Source organism: Clytia hemisphaerica, unplaced genomic scaffold (genome assembly GCF_902728285.1).
Source record: "Clytia hemisphaerica strain Z4C2 unplaced genomic scaffold, Clytia hemisphaerica genome assembly, whole genome shotgun sequence".
Classification (NCBI taxonomy): domain Eukaryota; kingdom Metazoa; phylum Cnidaria; class Hydrozoa; order Leptothecata; family Clytiidae; genus Clytia; species Clytia hemisphaerica.
This window is the reverse complement of record NW_027104088.1, coordinates 338,796-356,006: the sequence shown is the minus strand read 5'-3', so window position 1 is coordinate 356,006 and position 17,211 is coordinate 338,796. Positions and strand designations below refer to the sequence as shown.

The following is a 17,211-nucleotide window of genomic DNA, read 5'->3' as shown; positions in this document are numbered from 1 at the left end:
GCTCCATGTAATTTCCGTCATTCAATAATGAGAACGATATATGAGAATATTAATAGGATGAAAATATTATTGCAAGTCCACACCTGTCTGTGGCTCCTCTCAAAGCATGGTATAAAAGGTCTGACAATCTTTACTGCAAAATCATTCATTCGCAAAGTTCTATTACTCAAGCTAGAGATTTCAAGGAGAAATCAATTGCAAAGTATTAGAAGATTTACTACCAGAAACAACAAGAAATTGGGTAGGGTATAGTTGTTCCTTCTTTTTCTTCGTATACTACGGTCTTATCTATCTGACTACTGCTGAGAATTATGTTTAGTTTAGATAAAGTACACCAAGGGCTCGATAGTTCATTACAATATAATTTTTGGTGATAAAATTTTCTACAGACACATGAGACTTTTTTATTTCCTCGTTTTCCAGGAAAAGAAATTCAACAATCACAATAAAATGATTTTATTTTATTTTTTCACTGCGATTACCTTGATTTGGTCCACACAATCTAAAGTCATTCTGCAAGCAAAGGATTCAGAATTTCCAATTATTCCAACCCAGAAGAAGGCTTATTCGCTTTCATTTGATCTCATCATTTACGGAGACTACGTTGTCAAGGGTTCTGAACAAAATCGAACCGTCTTATATTTGTCATCTACCGTAAACAATGAGATAAGGTGTCCTGAAGTATCGCTTTTAGCTGACAACAAACTTCAAGTTTGCTCTTCACCTGTCAACACAAAAAGCTTCTGTTACCATGGAAATACTCCCTTACCGTACGGGAAAACAATCAAAATCAAAATTGAGCAGGTCGTGAAACTAAGTAAGACAGTATACTAAACTTTTTACGCGTAAGAAAGCAAACAGATCCATGAATTCATAAAAAAGTGCCGTATTGGATGGAAGATTTTAAAAGTTCTCAGAAGTGCATATCTTATCTTATTTTTTTTTAAAGAGTGACATTTAAATAAAGCTGTAGGGAAATCTTCCTCATAAAACACGAGGCTGAAAATTGACCAAAAATGAATTGGAAAGTCCTATCTTATTTCTCTTAAAGAGTGACATTTAAATCAAGCTGTAGGGAAATCTTCATCATAAAACACGAGGCTGAAAATTGACCAAAAATGAATTGGGAAGTCCTATCTTATTTCTCTTAAAGAGTGTACATTTAAATCAAGCTGTAGGGAAATCTTCCTCATAAAATACGAGGCTGAAAATTGACCAAAAATGAATTGGAAAGTCCTATCTTATTTCTCTTAAAGAGTGACATTTAAATCAAGCTGTAGGGAAATCTTCCTCATAAAACACGAGGCTGAAAATTAACCAAAAACTAATAGAAATTTAAGAAGAATTTCAAGTTTTCAGAAATGTCTTTAAAAGTAGTGACTTAAACAGATTTTAAATCCTTTTTATGTTTTTCAGTAAAGAAACTAAGCGTATTAAAAACATCGTAAGAGCATTTTAGCCTTAAAATTTCAAGAAATTAAGTATACAGCCCAACCTGAACCATAATTTACTGCTAATTACATAATTTACATAACTTTTAAAAAACTGTATTATTTTACCGTTCTCTCTTCATATTTCAGACGACGAATTTAACTTTATCATCAATATCGACAACCACATTGTCTATGACCAAGAAGTACAAACTGTCTCCGAATTTTTTTGGAACGAACAAGGCCAATTTTGGCTCCATGAAGGTATTAGACGTTTCCATAATGTCCAGATCTTCAAAGGACGCCAAAGGAAGATGGATTCGTTCTGGAATCAAAGCCCTGGTTTGTTCGCCAGTAATGTCCATTTTGAGAATCTACCAGAACGTAAGAATAACACAACATTTCTTTTAAAAACTGATATCAAAGGCTCTAGATAGTTTTACAACCATATAATCTCATTCATTTTCCGAGCCTGACCAAGAGACGTGCATTTTTTTCAAAGTAACATGGTATGAATATGTAAAGATCATCCATATTTTATCAGAAATTTGCCTGTCTGTAGACTGCTGGCATCCACTAACAGATTAGTGCTCCTTATAGATATATCATACTTCCTGCAGCAGAAAATCTTATTATATTTGACGACTCGTGACTCAATATCAGCCAAACCCCGCAAAACTTTTTTATCCAATTAATAGTTCATATATCTGGAACGTATTCTCTATAAAAATCCCCTTGAATGGACATATACTGGACATGAATTCAAACTTTTCTTTATAGATTTCAAAGTTCAGAAAGAATACTTCTTTCAAACCATTCCAACTCAACGACCTTACAAACTATTCTTCGCTATCATGTTACTAAAATCAGACGACTCTCTTATTACTGTAAAAGATACCAATGTTTTCAGCTTGGTTGCATCTCAAATCAATACCAACGGGAGTAAGAGGTCCATCATAACGGATCAAGTAACCTTGGTGGCCGGTCAACCGAAACTACGGATCTGCACCGCTGGATCTTCAGATGGGCGTGAACAAATTTGCTTCACAACTGGGCCACTCCCTCATGGAAAATTTATCAATTTCAGAGTCAAGAAAGATTACACCTCCTCTGGCTCAAAAGATACAGCGACGTATTCGTACACTCTTAGAATGTCAGAAGATGTTCTAAACCCTGGCGAACCCATTTTCAGCACCATGGTAAGGCACCAGTATGACGACGTTGATGTGATCTTCGGCCACAGATTGGAGCCAGCAAACGTGTACGTCCGAAATTTTTATCCAATCATTATGCAGGATAATGGCAACTGGTTTGTGCTCTAAAGTTTTTCAGAAGGATTTTTTGACTTAATTTTTGTAATTAAATTTTGTATTTCTCACACAGGGGCCCTTTTAATTGTTGATTTTGTACTTTTTCTTATCGATTTTGGAGAATAATTTTGCACAAAACATTTTAAGAGTGTAGTTTTTGCCAAGCGCTTTTCTAGCTACAATCATACTCTGGAATACCTCGGATAAACATTCATTTGAATTTCTCCATTCAAATTTCGGAGAAATTCATTTTCAGGATTCCTCAATAACAAAAGAGCTACCAACGTACCAAATTCTCAGAAATCTCCAAAATCTCCAAAATCTCTCCCTTGGAGGCAACCATGGCAGCTCTTCTCTTCTACAAGTTTTTTTAAAAGAACAAACTATAAATATGGCATCGATGACCAAAACAAAAGCTAAAAGCTTCATGGACCAACTACTAAAACACAACAATCAAAGTTGTATTCAAAGACAGTCATAACAAATACAGATTCAAGAAGTTGACTGAATTGAAACAACACGAGAAGTACGCGAAATTAAGTATCACCGACGACTTGACAAAAATGGAGAGGGAACAAATCAAAGAGTGGAAAAAGAGAGTAGACGACATGAATAAAGCCAAGTCAAATGACGATTTCAAATGGAGGGTACGAGGAAGCCCTCGTGAAAAAATTATATTTTAAAAAGATTTTTTGTACAAGAACGGTTTAGAGGCCCTTGTGCCTGAGCTGTAATTCTGGTAATTCTCTATAATAATGTTTCATAGAGGTCAATAGACCTGCGAAATATATTGTTATCAAATAAAATAAAATAAAACAGTCCAATAAACACTATCACTTAGGAAATTGTACAAAGTACTCACAGAATGATGAAAATAAGAACAACTGAAAACCGAAAACGTCTGAAGGCCTTTAAAATCTTTTGAATGTTCTCATGAAAAATGTTTATGTCTTCATGAAGTCTGATCAACATTTTCATTTTAACAAACAATTCTTTTTCAAACACCTTTTAACCCACTTCACTGAAATAGTTTTGCAATTGACAATTTGATAAACACCCACCTCAAATAAACGCCCCTCCTAAACACCAAAAATTTTAATCAACGCCCGGGGCGTTTATTCGAAGTAATACGGTATTTCATTTTGAAAAATGATATTGGTCTTCATATATGTGAAAACAAAATATATTCAACATCAACGCGATATCTAATCTCTAAGCCAAACTACTCTAAAGAAGGTAGAAGAGCTCAACTACATGTTTTTTTTTATAAGCATTGCACTTATAAGCATATCTAGGCTCAGATATGGTGGAAAATTAAGCATATGGCAAGCATTATTTGGGCCTATGAAAAATATTTTTTCCCTGATTTTGGCTTTTTTTGGCTGGAATTTTACGGATTTTCAGTATTTCCCTAAATTTATGCTTTAGATTTAAGCATCCCCTTAAGCATTTTTCAGCCTTATTAAGCTTTTGACCTAAGCATCTCTGAGCCTGTTTTCGGATTTTTGTATGCTTATAAAAAAAAACATGTATCTTGACAACATTACCTCTTTGTTGAAAGCGATGTAGAAAGCTTGACAACTAGTCATAATTTAGAATTCAAACAAAAAATGAGATTTTTTCCCTGCCAAAGTCGGATCAGTGTTGATCTATGGTTCACCACTCTGGTCACTCACCAAAAGCCTTCTAAAACGATAAGATTGCAAAGAAATTCTAGAAAAAATGCAACCAGGTGTTTTTCAAATTCTACGTTACAAGAATCTATCGAGATTTAACTAAATATCGAGCGGGAGCGGAATTATAAAGCAGTCCTAGCTGCTAACTAGTAGAAATGATGAAATCATGTGTAGAGTAGACCAAACCATCTTGGACGAAAGTTTCTTGTTGGGCACAGAAAAAGTTCGCTGATAATACGACCTTTAATTTCATTTTCAATATGACGGGATGGTTACGGAATTTTCCAAAACAGGATCAGCTTTCAGGACAGTTTTCCCAAGGGGCCATAGCGTCAGCCCCCTGACATTTGGGGGGGGGGAGGGTTATACCCAAAAAATGCAAATGAAAACTGGGAGCTAAAATACAGCCAAATATTTGGGGGACCTGATATGTTTGGGGGCCTGGAATTTCAATGGCAAAACTGGGGGCGGAGGTTTTTCAAAGGGGCGCCGAAAAACAAAGGGTTACTAGATATGGCAGTTTTTGGCCAAAAAAGAGAGAAATTGCCTACCCAGTTCGCCTGAATTTTACCCCCCACGCTACTGCGTTTATAGTCATTTTCAACCACGAAATAAAGGCCTTTTTACATCTAAAAAACCGTTAAGATTTCGAAAATGGCAAAAAAAAGAAAATGTGATTTTCCTAAAAACGATATTAGATCAACAAATATTTTATACTAGGTATAGAACTGGGGACTGCTTAAAAAACTTTTAATATTTGGGGGAGGGCCTAAATCTTTGGGGGATGATTCTTTCTGCGGATATTTCCACTAACGTACTCTTCATAATAGCGTCTCTTCTCAATTTTCTTTGCTCTGATTTACGAACACTAAAATGCTATTGACCAACTTTCTTGTATATGTATTGACAATATAAACAAAAAACATCTGAAAAATGATACTACCTAGATTACTGAAGTATGGGAAATAGACACATATTACAAGGTTTATTGAGAAAAGCTTTTTTAACGAATTATTCTATGGTTAAAGTTAGGATTCAACATACTAAGACACTAACTGACGCTACTAACGTTAAAGTTTTTGCATTTATTTTGAAGGTTTAAGCAAAATAAGAGAAAAAGAAAATATACTATTGCAACCTTTTACTTGGAATCAAGCATGGGAAACCCGAATCCAGAAATACAATATACCAAGGTTTGTATTCATTTTCTGGTTTGCACTGATAGTGTGAATTCTAAACTAAGATTTTTTGACTGGTTTTGCTAGTTTTCTTGAAAAAATTTGTTCGATGTTCATGATTTTTCAAAATCACAAGCTTCCATTGGAAGTGTTACACAGAATTAAAACGCTCTGAAGCGCACTAGTGTGTGAGCGTAGCGAAAAACTACACTGTTGCGGAATATTACTGCGATGCGGAACTCGGAAGTTTAGAAGTTTACCGAACTGAACTACGGTCTCGGAGACTTTGGACACGCATACGAGTCTATTAGTAGGGTGATACCCCTTTTGCCAGTGTAGGCATTACCCTATATATCTATCACCTTTTTCGGTCTAGGCAGCAAGCTCCTAATAAGAATTTGACCGTTTTGAACGATACCTTCCTCAGAAATACCCTTAAATTGTTTTAACTGTCTTTCCTCCATCCAGCTTTTCATCAACAACGAGTGGTGTGATTCGATCAGTGGCAAAACATTCCCAACAATCAACCCTGCAACTGGAAAAGTCATCTGTCATGTACAAGAGGGAGATAAGGTGAACTTCTAAATTTTACTGGCTATCCCAGAACGTGACTAAGATTGAAAGGGATTCCTCTGATGTTGACTTGTAGCCTTACACATTTTTTATAAGAACAAACTATATAAGAACATAATGCTCTGCTGGCCCAAATGTTAAGAACAAGTTAAGAACATTTTAAGGCTTTGCGGACTCTAAAACACCTGATTTCTTAGGAAAATAGACAAAAATGCTTATAAAATGGTGAAAATAAGAACAAACCTGTCAAGAATATTTTTAGGCTGAAAATTCAAAAATCCGGCTTCAAAAATTTCGAATGTTCTTATAAAAAAAACGCGTACGGAGTCCTGTCTTTAAATATCCCTCCTACCATGGTTCACCATCATTCAGAAAGGAATGGTTGACAGAGCTGGCTTTTCTCTGCCTCATTTAGAGGGTGTTAACTTTTTGTGAAAATGTTTTTGTGAAAAAGTATTTTGTTTACATTATTTTACTTTGAGAAAAGTGTGGACCTTCATAGCAAAATGAAAGACAAAGGTACTTTCAATACATGGATTTTTTCCTGGAATATATTTCCGTGTATATCTGATACACCAGTACAAGTCACTTGAGCTGCAAACGGCTAAATTTAATGATCGTGTACAAGATATCAGTTTGAACCACAAGTGACTTTGTACTTTAGAGATGCTGGCTAAATCGATCTGGCTAAATTGATCTGGCCAGCTAGGGTGCAGTACGAAATGCATATGCTGTTCTACCACCCAAATCTCCTGAGTGAATATAGTTGGACAGAAATTCTTATTTCTTCACAATTCTCACCCTCCTTCTTACAGGCTGACATTGACAAAGCAGTAGAAGCTGCTCGCAAAGCTTTTGCAATCAAGTCACCATGGAGGAGTATGCATGTTGCCCAAAGAGGAGTACTTCTTAATAAATTAGCTGATCTCCTCCAAAGAGATCTGAAACGAATTGCTGTAAGTTTGATCATAAAGTTTCTAAAGAGAGGATATCGTAGCTGAAAGTTTGATGAGATATGTGGGCTTCCTTCGTCTTATTCCGTCGTTTTTTTCAGAGATAGTGAAGTTAAGCATCCATTAGTGTGAAGACAGACTTCTCAAAATCTGATATTTACTCTACACCTCTTGCTTTAAACCCTTTTCCCAGAGTATTGAATCTGATAATATTGCTAACCTTTTGCTTTAACCCTCTCTTTTTGCAGAGTATTGACACGATAGACAACGGCAAACCGTACCGTGATGCGGAAGGTGACGTGGAACATTCTATCGACGTCTTGCGTTATTTCGCCGGATGGTCGGATAAAGTGTTCGGAAAGACTATCCCCATAGCTGGTGAGTTAAACCTCCAAATGTTTGATAGCTAACTTAATTGGGGGTAAGATTTAAATGATTTCGTGATATTCATGACGTAATGTTTTATACGAAAGCACCCAAAAAAGACTGGGTGCTTGACACTAATTTTGAATCCAAACAAAACTAGTTGCAAACACCCAGGCTTTTTGGATGCTTCTGTAAAAAGATATTACGTCATGAATATTATGAATTCGCTCCTCCGTTACGTTTTCCAAAAGTGGAAAAATCATTTTCAAGCCTGACTTTGGTCAGGAATGTCGACGACTATTTACATTGTAGAAAATAGCCAACAAATAATGCAAGGGGCAAATTGTAGTTTAGACAAACTGGTATTATCCCGTAACAATTGTCGTATTATCATTTTACACCCATATTACTATATTACACGGAATATAAACGACTCCAGTCTAGACTAACCCTTTTTGTGTTTTCAGAAAACGAATGGTTTTGCTTCACAAAACATCAACCTGTTGGTGTTGTCGGTCAAATCATCCCTGTAAGAAATATTGTTTTCCTTCTCCAATAGAGTCTTTGAGTGTTTGGAAATACTCTTAATACCCAATAGCTAAAAGAATTTGTGTCAGCTGAAAACATTGTCAAAGATCAATAAACCGAATAAGGTACAGGGGGTTGGGGATAAAATTGAAAAATTAGCTAAGGGAGGGGACGTCTATTAGGTGTCCGAGTATGGTCTTTATGACTTTTATTACCTTAAATGTGACAATACAGTTTAAAAATCGCCTTTCGTTCTACTGTCTAGCTGATAGCCCAGAGTTTACGATGACATGTGCTTTTGTTTTGAATTGAATCTTTCCATCTCATATCACTTTTCTCTTTCAGTGGAATTATCCAGTTTCCATGATGATATGGAAACTAGCTCCTGCACTAGCCTGCGGATGTACTGTTGTTTTGAAGCCTGCTGAACAAACACCTTTATCTGCTCTTCATGTTGCATCGTTGATCAAAGAGGTAGGTTAAGCTTAACAACAGCCTGGACATCCCAGCTTTATTTTCTTTATTTTCTTACTTTGATGTTTCTGCTATTTAAAGCTTGGTCTGCCTAGATTCTTGTACACCCGAGGTCGGTAAATTATTAGTTATGCGAAATATTTGAATTGAGAAAGCACACGTGTGCTGCTTTCTGCCTGCGGTAAACCAAAAACATCAAAATTAAAAAAAAAAGTTTACACCTTAACAGACGTAGATTTGAACTTGAAAGGCAACCTAGCATATTAATTTTTGAATGTGATATTTTTATTTCAACAATGCTTGTTGAATTCTTTGAGTGCTAATTTCATGCCTTAAAATTGGTCCAAATGATTAAGCAATACTCATCTACACCCCAGTACTTGAAGGTAATAGATGCAGTTCAGGAAACTTTGGCCGTAAAAATTGGGGAAAGGTCGTCTATCAAATCGTGAAAGAATCTCCGGTAATAAAAAATGTTTTTTGTCATCAAAACAGGCTGGTTTCCCTGCTGGAGTTGTGAACATTGTGAATGGTTACGGGCCGACAGCTGGAGCTGCTATTTCTGAACACATGGATATCAACAAAGTTGCCTTCACCGGATCTGTTGAGGTAGAATTTGCATTGAACGAAAATCGACTTCTAAAGAGAGTTTTCTATTTATTCATTATCGCTTTAGTTCACTGTTTTTTTTTCCTTTTTGTCCATGAAGCTTATAACCTGATTGAAATTCATACTTCATTTTGTTATCTTTTGGGATTTTAGCAGCACGTCTATCTGGTTCATATTGATTTAGGGATTTTTTGCGAACGCATTGCGGGTCCGTCCTGAATTCATCTTTCAAATTAACTATCAATCATATATATTTTTCTTTTTAACAGATTGGAAAAATCGTTATGCAGGCTGCAGCCAAATCCAATTTGAAACGAGTCTTCTTGGAGCTTGGTGGCAAAAGTCCTTTGATTGTTTTTCCTGATGTTGATGGTGAGAATTAAGCCCTGACTACTATTCTATTTGTTAGAGAAAAAGGAGACAGAATTCAGCAGTTAAAATCTTTGTTTGGAAAATATGACGTCAAAAGACGTCAAAAGAGTTCAATGGATTGACTTTAGACAACCATCTGTCTGGTCCACTTATTCGAAAAGTTAACTATTTTGCCTATTCTCATCATAAAAGGTCAAACCAACGTTTTCGTATTTTACAGCTTTTTAATTAACTGTGTGGAAGCAATGATCGAGGTTTTTAGTACGAGTTATTTTTGTTGTAGGTATGGTTTTGTCCGTATTAACCAAAGCCGGCTGCAATATACCTTTTGGAAATTTTCTTTATCATGTTTTCTTCTTCTAGACTCTTTTTCAAAACATTGGGCTGTTCCGTAAAAGTTCCATACAGGGGGGTGGACGAACCATTTCATGCCAAAACAAATTTCTTGGAAATGTGTGGATACCCCTAGAAAGTAGTAAAGTTTGCAAAAAGATCCTTGTAAAAAATTATTTTCATGCCATAAAGGTGGATGAACAGAATATCAGTGGTTCTCCCCCTGGAAATTTAAGAATAACTTTTTACCCCCTGGAAAAATGAAAAAAAAACACTTCTTTAGACCACATGGAAATTCTTCTCGTATTACCCCCTGGAAATGCTCTTCCATCCCCCTGTATGGTTATAACCTGGAATGGCCCATTTTCATATTGTGAATTTAATTTTTCTTTTAGTGGACTGGGCAGTATTGCAAGCCCATGAAGCCATTATGGAAAATCACGGCCAGAACTGTTGTGCCGGCTCACGTACATTTGTTCATGAAGATATTTACGATCAGTTTGTGGAGAAAGCAACCGCGTGTGCGGCCGCGCGTGTTGTTGGTGATCCTTTCAATGATATCACACAACAAGGACCTTTGGTAAGAACTTTCAAATGTCAAATCGATCAAAACTAAACTTTTTGAATTGAAGGTCAACAACATTTATTGGCGCCGAGCATCCATCCTCCTTCCTCTTTGTTGGTTTGTGGGAGACTGTTAAGGGTTTCTACCTTGGACTCGGTGAAGCCCTGGTCACCATCCATTCTTTGCTACTTGAAGACATATAACAAATCTTAAGTTTCTTTACCTCGAACGTCTACAACTCAAATGTCTCCTTAACTCAAACAATTTTACTGTCACTAAATGTTATAGGAAAGAAATTTTGGAATAATTTAAGTGTATGATTATCTCAACCCAACAGTTTTTCTGTAACTTTTTTTCTATAATTCTTTCAGATCAATGATACGCAACACGAAAAAGTCCTTGGTTTGATTCAAACTGGTATCAAGGAAGGTGCCTCCTTGAAATATGGTGGAGAGAGAGTTGGGAACGAGGGTTATTTTGTTCAACCGACTGTTTTTGCTGACGTCACTGATGAAATGACCATTGCTAAACAAGAGGTAAGGGGAATAGGACGAGTTATGGACATGTTTTTTAATTGTTTCGTTTTTAGCATTTTCAAAAAAGCTAAATTTTGATTGGGATAACTTGGAGGTCCGAAATTTTCACAGGATGTTAGTAGTGATGATAGGACCCCAAAAAGTTCTTTTCCCAAAATTCTAACTGTTGTAGGGGCCGGTTAGGAGCAAATTTTAGCATTTGCATGTGTTTCGGAAAATGATCTAAATCAGAGCTAAAAACCCAGGAAGTTGTCTATCTGACCAATGATTTTCATAGAGGGATGGCAATTAAAGCAGCCTATTGTTAAAAGGCCCACATTTTCCTATCGTGGGGCCCTTTTTAGAGCACTTTTTAGCACCTATTTTCCCATTGACAATAAGTGCCAAAACACCAAATTAAAAGGCTTGATAGGGTATAAGACTTCCATAGCTTCTTTTGAAATAGTTGAATAGTCAAGTTATTAACACCAATATAACAATTGAGCTGTTAAAAGGCCTGTTTGGAGCTAAATTTAGCATTTTTCCACTGAAAATACTGCAGCAGAATTACTAGTATGTTTCTAAACACCTAATTAAAAGGCTGGAGTGGGTGTAAAACCTTCATAACTTCCTTTGAAATAGTTTAATAATCAAGTTATTAACCCCAATAAAACATTTGAGCTGTTAAAAAGGGCCCGTTTGGAGCTAAATTTAGCATTTTCCACTGGAAATACTGCAATTTATTCTGCTTCTCTTACTAAAATTAACTTTACACCTAGTCTAATTTTTGCTAAATTCAGCTCATTTTGAGACCTAGGAACATAAAATAACCTCATGAAGTTCTTTCAATTGTGTATAAAACAGTAATGATAACTTATTTGATGTTCAAAACCTTTTCAGGGTCCAGAATCGAGCAAATATTTAACATTTTCCGTAAAATGCTAAAATACTGCTCGTTTTTGGTCCATTTAACTATGACAAAGATCACAAAAAAGACTTTTAAAGCTCCATGAATGATCCAAGCATCAAATAGCGCCTAAATGAGCTATGAAATAACAATAACCTTCGGGTAATCAAATTTTAGCATAAAAACATGGCCTTCAAGAACTCTAAGTCCACTCTATGCTAAATTTTTGCTCATAAAAGGACCCTAGAATGCTTTATATCGACCAAATTTGGTTTTTCTATCTTTTTGAATGCCTCAAGTATACATAATATCAATATCATAGTTCTTTTGTGTTTATCCTAACTGTGCTAGTTGATTAAAAAAAAGCCACACCCAATGCTAAAGACATGCTCATAATGGGACCATACAACCATTTTTAATGATTGCTTATGTTGGTATATTGATCTTATAAGGTATAAAAAGGTATGTGCAAAGCATTAGAGTCATAGCAGAAAAATTGAGAGAGATACAAGCCTCTAAATCCAAATGCTAAGTATTTGCTCCCACTAAAATGCTAAGTATTGGCTCATATTTGGACCGCACTTTGTTGAAGCATAAGTCATGAAATATTTAAGCTTTAGAAAAAATTCCTTTAAATTTTTAAAGTTCATCTTTTCCACGCAACCATCATCAGGGCATAATTTCAGTTCATTCATTATATTAGAAATGAATGATGATTTCCCAAGACCCCTGAAAACGAAACAATTAAAAAACATGTCCTTATAGAGAGTTGGGAACGAGGTATTTTTCGTTCAACCGACTGTTTTTGCTGACGTCACTGATGAGATGACCATTGCTAAACAAGAGGTAAGGGGAATGGGACAGTTATAAAGAGTTGGGAACGATGTATTTTTCGTTCAACCGACTGTTTTTGCTGACGTCACTGATGAAATGACCATTGCTAAACAAGAGGTAAGGAGAATGGGATGAGTTAAAGAGAGTTGGGAACGAGGTTATTTCGTTTAACCAACAGTTTTTGCTGACGTCACTGACGAAGTGGTCAATAAGAGGTAAGGTGGTGTCGGAAAGAAGGTTTTGAGCGAAACTTGTATGACAACTCCATACAAGATTCCCTACGGTCTGAGTGATTCCTCTGATGAAAACTTGAGTTTTTTTTGTTCTCTCTACCTTCTTAGATTTTTGGACCCGTTCAATCCATCTTGAAATTCAAAGACATCGACGAAGTGATTGCAAGAGCAAATGCCACCGCATACGGATTAGGATCTGGAGTTTTGACCAAAGACATTGATAAAGCAATGAAAGTTGTGAATGGGATTGAAGCGGGAACTGTCTGGTAGGTTGCTTAGCTTCTTGGTTGCACACTGACAGTATTTTCCATTTCGTCTTTTCTTCTTTTTTTTTCTGAATTGGTCCGGGCTTGAGCGAAAGGAAGTTTCAATTATGTTTTCAAAACAACTGAGCTAGCTCAATTGCTTGTCATAACCAGTGGCGTGGTGGCAGGGGGGGCCAGGGGGGCCAGGCCCCCCAGCAGAGCCCTTTTGAGAAGGGGCGCCCAAAAATAAGGGACGCCAAGAAGGATTTTTCAGGCGCCCATATCGAAAGATTGACAAATGAAAAAACAAAAATAGCGCCCCTCATCACCTCAAAAACTCGCTTCGCTCGCACAACATTCCCTTTTTTGTGTTCATAATGAGCGTATAGAGAGGGGCGCCAAAAACAAAAAATCTTTAAAAAGGGCGCCATATTTGCCTTGGCCACCCCAGAGGAATTTTCCCACCACGCCACTGGTCATAACACCCTTACTTAGCAGACTGCCTTATCTATGAAAACTACAGGGATAATCAATCTTGAATTTGTAGGATCATAGACTAGAGTATTTTTATCTTGAATTTATAATGTCGCTGGATAAAGTAATAAGTAGTAAAATGTTCACCCATTTTGTTCAAAAATTCTTTCAAATCCAAAGGCCTCTGATTGTTTCTCCTCTTCCCTTTAATTTTATCACATTCATAAGCTGGACCGTTGTCTTCCAAGTGATTTTTTGTGTTGTTCTTTTGGTTTTGAATTAGATATCTCACTGCTTCCTTGCTTGTTGTACCCCATTTTCATTAGACAGGAGAACCGTCCTGTATTTTTTTATAATCTGGTGTATACAGGACGGGTATGACCTGTGAGGCACAAATCTGCCTCAAAAAATTTATAATGGGAAATTCGAATTTAGCGCTGCCCTCACTTACTAAAACTAAAACCAAATTTCGGAAATTGCACTTTCTCTTAGAAATTGTGACCAGTAAAAGAATAACAAAATTTGATTGGCTATGTTTTCAACCGTTATTAGGATCTGGGAAATTCAAACTCTCAGCCCATGCCATGCTATATATTTCGCCATCAGCATATAGAATAAGAAATCATAGCATGGATCTCCAGGCTACATTTTCATCTGTTATGATTCCGAGGAACACCGCTAGCCTCGATTTTAAGTATTACGCCAAAATTAATGAAAAGATTGCTCAAATTCCACCATTTTTTAATAAACAGGGTGAATTGTTACAACTACACACATCCTCAATGTCCGTTCGGTGGTTTCAAACAATCTGGTCATGGAAGAGAACTGTAAGTAAACATCCTACTCGTTCAATTATTACAGTCGAAAGAAATAGCGTAATAAAATATATTTCAAGGCTTTTAGTCATAGCTTCTGACTTTTCAGCCACTCATCCATCGCTCCTAAAATCACCACTGAAAGTTTGGTTAGGGTTATTTGAAACAATTTAAGATATTCAATTTTGTTGTTCTGTAAGGGTTCTTGTTCTTGGGGAGATTCAAAATTTCAATTTATCATTACCATACACATCTGACATCGGGATGAGTTTTTATAAAATATTTTACTTATTGGTCATTTGAAGTTATAGAGATGATACTTTCTTTAGAAAAAGTAAAAAGATTTTATTAAAGGTTAAAGAATTTATTACAGGTTATTGACCAACCAAATAAAATAAGAGCTTCTAAAGAATCCAGTATGACATCGATATTTAAACCAATAAGAACCATCACAACAAATATGACATGTATCAAAAAATGACGATATTTCTTTTTCCAGGGGAAAATACGCGCTGAAGGAATACACCGAAGTTAAACAGGTTCGTTTGATTTTAGTGATGTTGTACCGTGAATTGCTATGGTCGGCAGGCCACGCACCTTTCTCAAATATTTGGCGAATTTTAATTTTGTAATAGCTAAGTCACAAATTATTGATCCGTTTTGCTCCTAAACGAAAATGAAGCTCTACTATTGTTTAGAAGTGATGTAAGAAAGGAATTTAACCAATAGAATGCCTTAATTTTGTTTCGGAGCGAAACGGAACCGTAGCGTGTGAACGTGCTCTGACTCATTCGATTTTCCATTGGTCGCCTGATTATAAATATTTTCAGAAGAGCGGATTCTGAACTGGGGAACAACTGACTCGGAGGCAACTCGGTATATTACCGTTCTTATGGCTAACTATCCAAAAGTTCACTCAACATTTCCGCTGAAAATGCAAATTACTGAATATTTTTGAGATATGAACCAATCCGAACCAAGTTGGTTGCTCATAAAAACTCTTCCAAATTATGTCCCAGCTTGTTTAAACTTGTTTCTAATTGGCAGTTCAACAGCAGTCAGGTTGTGCTAAGCAAGCGGTCCGGGCTCGATTCGCGGAGGTGTTATATGTTATCTAACCCTTTATACTATGTACAGCTTGTTGTATAAGGCAGCTCAGCTCTCTATCCAATTTCGGTTGGTAAATGGGTGCCACTACTTCTGCAATCAGTGGGTCAATCGCGGGGTTTTCGGCGCTGTGTTGGCTTCGCCAAAAGTGAAATACTGTAAGACTTGCTACAACAATCCTACCCCCGGGTCATATGATTAGCCAATGTAGCTTCTCAGTTACGGAAACAGCTAATTCATGATATGCACCACTGGAGAGTCTTCTGAGAACTTTTGAAATTTTTCACCCAATACGTCACTTAAACAATAGAAAAAGTGACGTATTGGATGGAAAATTTAAAAGTTCTCAGAAGACTCTCCAGTAGTGCATATCATGAATTGATTGATTGTACCGCAGCACTGTCCGAAATTAATGCTTTGACGCGTTTAAACTTTTGGATTGTTAGCCTTAAGTATAGTAACCAATTCTTCTTTCTTGTCGCCTCTTGAAAAAACACTCTGAAACAAACAGGAGAAATATGTGAAATTTTGTTTATTATTTCCTTCAGGTGACGATGAAACTTTACAACCAATGATCAGGCGTTGGCGAGTCTTCTTATGGACAGTTTCTTTGAGTGAAGGAGTGATCGTGACGAGATGGCGAATGATCGAATTATCTCACAAGGGGATGGCGCTGGATGGATTCTTTTGCCCTCACCTTTCAAAAATGATTTTGTAGACTTTTTATAAGAATAGTTTTTGTACAAAAAGAAAAGTCAAATTTAAAATGAAATGTTGAAGACTCAAACTTGCTTAAACCCCAGATCCACTCTTATCCTCACTTTTACTTTAGTCTGAAATTATACAATATTAAGTCTCGAAAAGAATCTTCTACAAAAATTTGTTAGATTGCTTTAAGGAGGTTTCTGCTTGATGGGGACTTGGAATTAGTTTAAATTATAGAAAGATCGAATAATAGAAGTTCGAATCACGAGAGTCGAGAGTCTACTGCAGCTTGCATTGCTATTCCAGATAATTATTTCAAACTTTTTGCTAAGAGAAGATAAATTTTAATTTCAAAAATTTTCCCAAAAAGGTCTTCAGGAAGTTGTCAAGGTAATTTTTCAAAAGAAATTTCCAAAAAAGTTTCCTAGAATGTAGAAACTTTTTTAGAAAACTTTTCCAGATAATTTTTCAAATCGAAAAAATAAATTTCAAATCTTAAATTTTTCCTGAAATTTCTGCTCCAAAAAGTTTTCCAGGAAATTTTTCCAAAAAGCCAGGTAATTTTACCAAAATCATTTTCCAGGCAATTTTTCCAAAAAAAAAAAAAAATTAAGAAAATGCCGGGCAAAAAATTTGCAACGAAAAAATAAATTTCAAATCTTAAATTTTTCCTGAAATTTTTGCTCCAAAAAATTTTCCAGGAAATTTTTCCAAAAAATTTTACCAGGTAATTTTACCAAAATCATTTTCCAGGCGATTTTTCCAAAAAAAAAAATTAAGAAAATGCCGGGCAAAAAATTTGCAACGAAAAAATAAATTTCAAATCTTAAATTTTTCTTGAAATTTTTGTTCCAAAAAGTTTTCCAAGAAATTTTTCCGAAAAGTTTTCCAGGAAAATTTTCCAAAAAGTTTTCCAGGTAATTTTACCAAAATACTTTTTCAGGAAATTTTTCCAAAAAAAAAAAATTAAGAAAATGCCGGGTAAAAAATTTGCAACGAAAAAATAAAT

General features: G+C 35.8%; 2 protein-coding genes across 2 annotated transcripts; both read left to right on the top strand.

Annotated features, from left to right (window-relative positions):
- Positions 1–143: 143 nt before the first annotated feature.
- LOC136812667 (uncharacterized) lies at positions 144–2,873 on the top strand. Its single transcript, XM_067069191.1, has 4 exons — positions 144–241; positions 424–817; positions 1,581–1,814; positions 2,211–2,873. Exons 2-4 carry the CDS (start codon positions 451–453, stop codon positions 2,750–2,752), a joined length of 1,143 nt encoding a protein of 380 aa, XP_066925292.1. The 5' UTR covers positions 144–241; positions 424–450; the 3' UTR covers positions 2,753–2,873.
- A 2,600-nt stretch (positions 2,874–5,473) lies between these two features.
- LOC136812692 (aldehyde dehydrogenase 1A1-like) lies at positions 5,474–16,269 on the top strand. The gene is made up of 14 exons (XM_067069218.1): positions 5,474–5,609; positions 6,063–6,167; positions 6,983–7,123; positions 7,369–7,498; positions 7,954–8,015; positions 8,360–8,488; positions 8,984–9,097; positions 9,367–9,469; positions 10,198–10,382; positions 10,739–10,903; positions 12,965–13,122; positions 14,328–14,402; positions 14,890–14,929; positions 16,046–16,269. Exons 1-14 carry the CDS (start codon positions 5,574–5,576, stop codon positions 16,070–16,072), a joined length of 1,470 nt encoding a protein of 489 aa, XP_066925319.1. The 5' UTR covers positions 5,474–5,573; the 3' UTR covers positions 16,073–16,269.
- Positions 16,270–17,211: the final 942 nt, after the last annotated feature.

What these genes read in the sequence shown, in the direction of transcription:
- LOC136812667 (XM_067069191.1), top strand. Translation starts at nt 451, where the DNA reads ATGATTTTATTTTATTTTTTCACTGCGATTACCTTGATTTGGTCCACA. An exon ending in TGAGCAGGTCGTGAAACTAA is followed by an intron (nt 818 to 1,580) that starts GTAAGACAGTAT and finishes TTCATATTTCAG; the next exon opens with ACGACGAATTTAACTTTATC. An exon ending in TTTTGAGAATCTACCAGAAC is followed by an intron (nt 1,815 to 2,210) that starts GTAAGAATAACA and finishes TTTTCTTTATAG; the next exon opens with ATTTCAAAGTTCAGAAAGAA.
- LOC136812692 (XM_067069218.1), top strand. Translation starts at nt 5,574, where the DNA reads ATGGGAAACCCGAATCCAGAAATACAATATACCAAG. An exon ending in AAAGACTATCCCCATAGCTG is followed by an intron (nt 7,499 to 7,953) that starts GTGAGTTAAACC and finishes TTGTGTTTTCAG; the next exon opens with AAAACGAATGGTTTTGCTTC. An exon ending in TCTGGTCATGGAAGAGAACT is followed by an intron (nt 14,403 to 14,889) that starts GTAAGTAAACAT and finishes TTCTTTTTCCAG; the next exon opens with GGGAAAATACGCGCTGAAGG.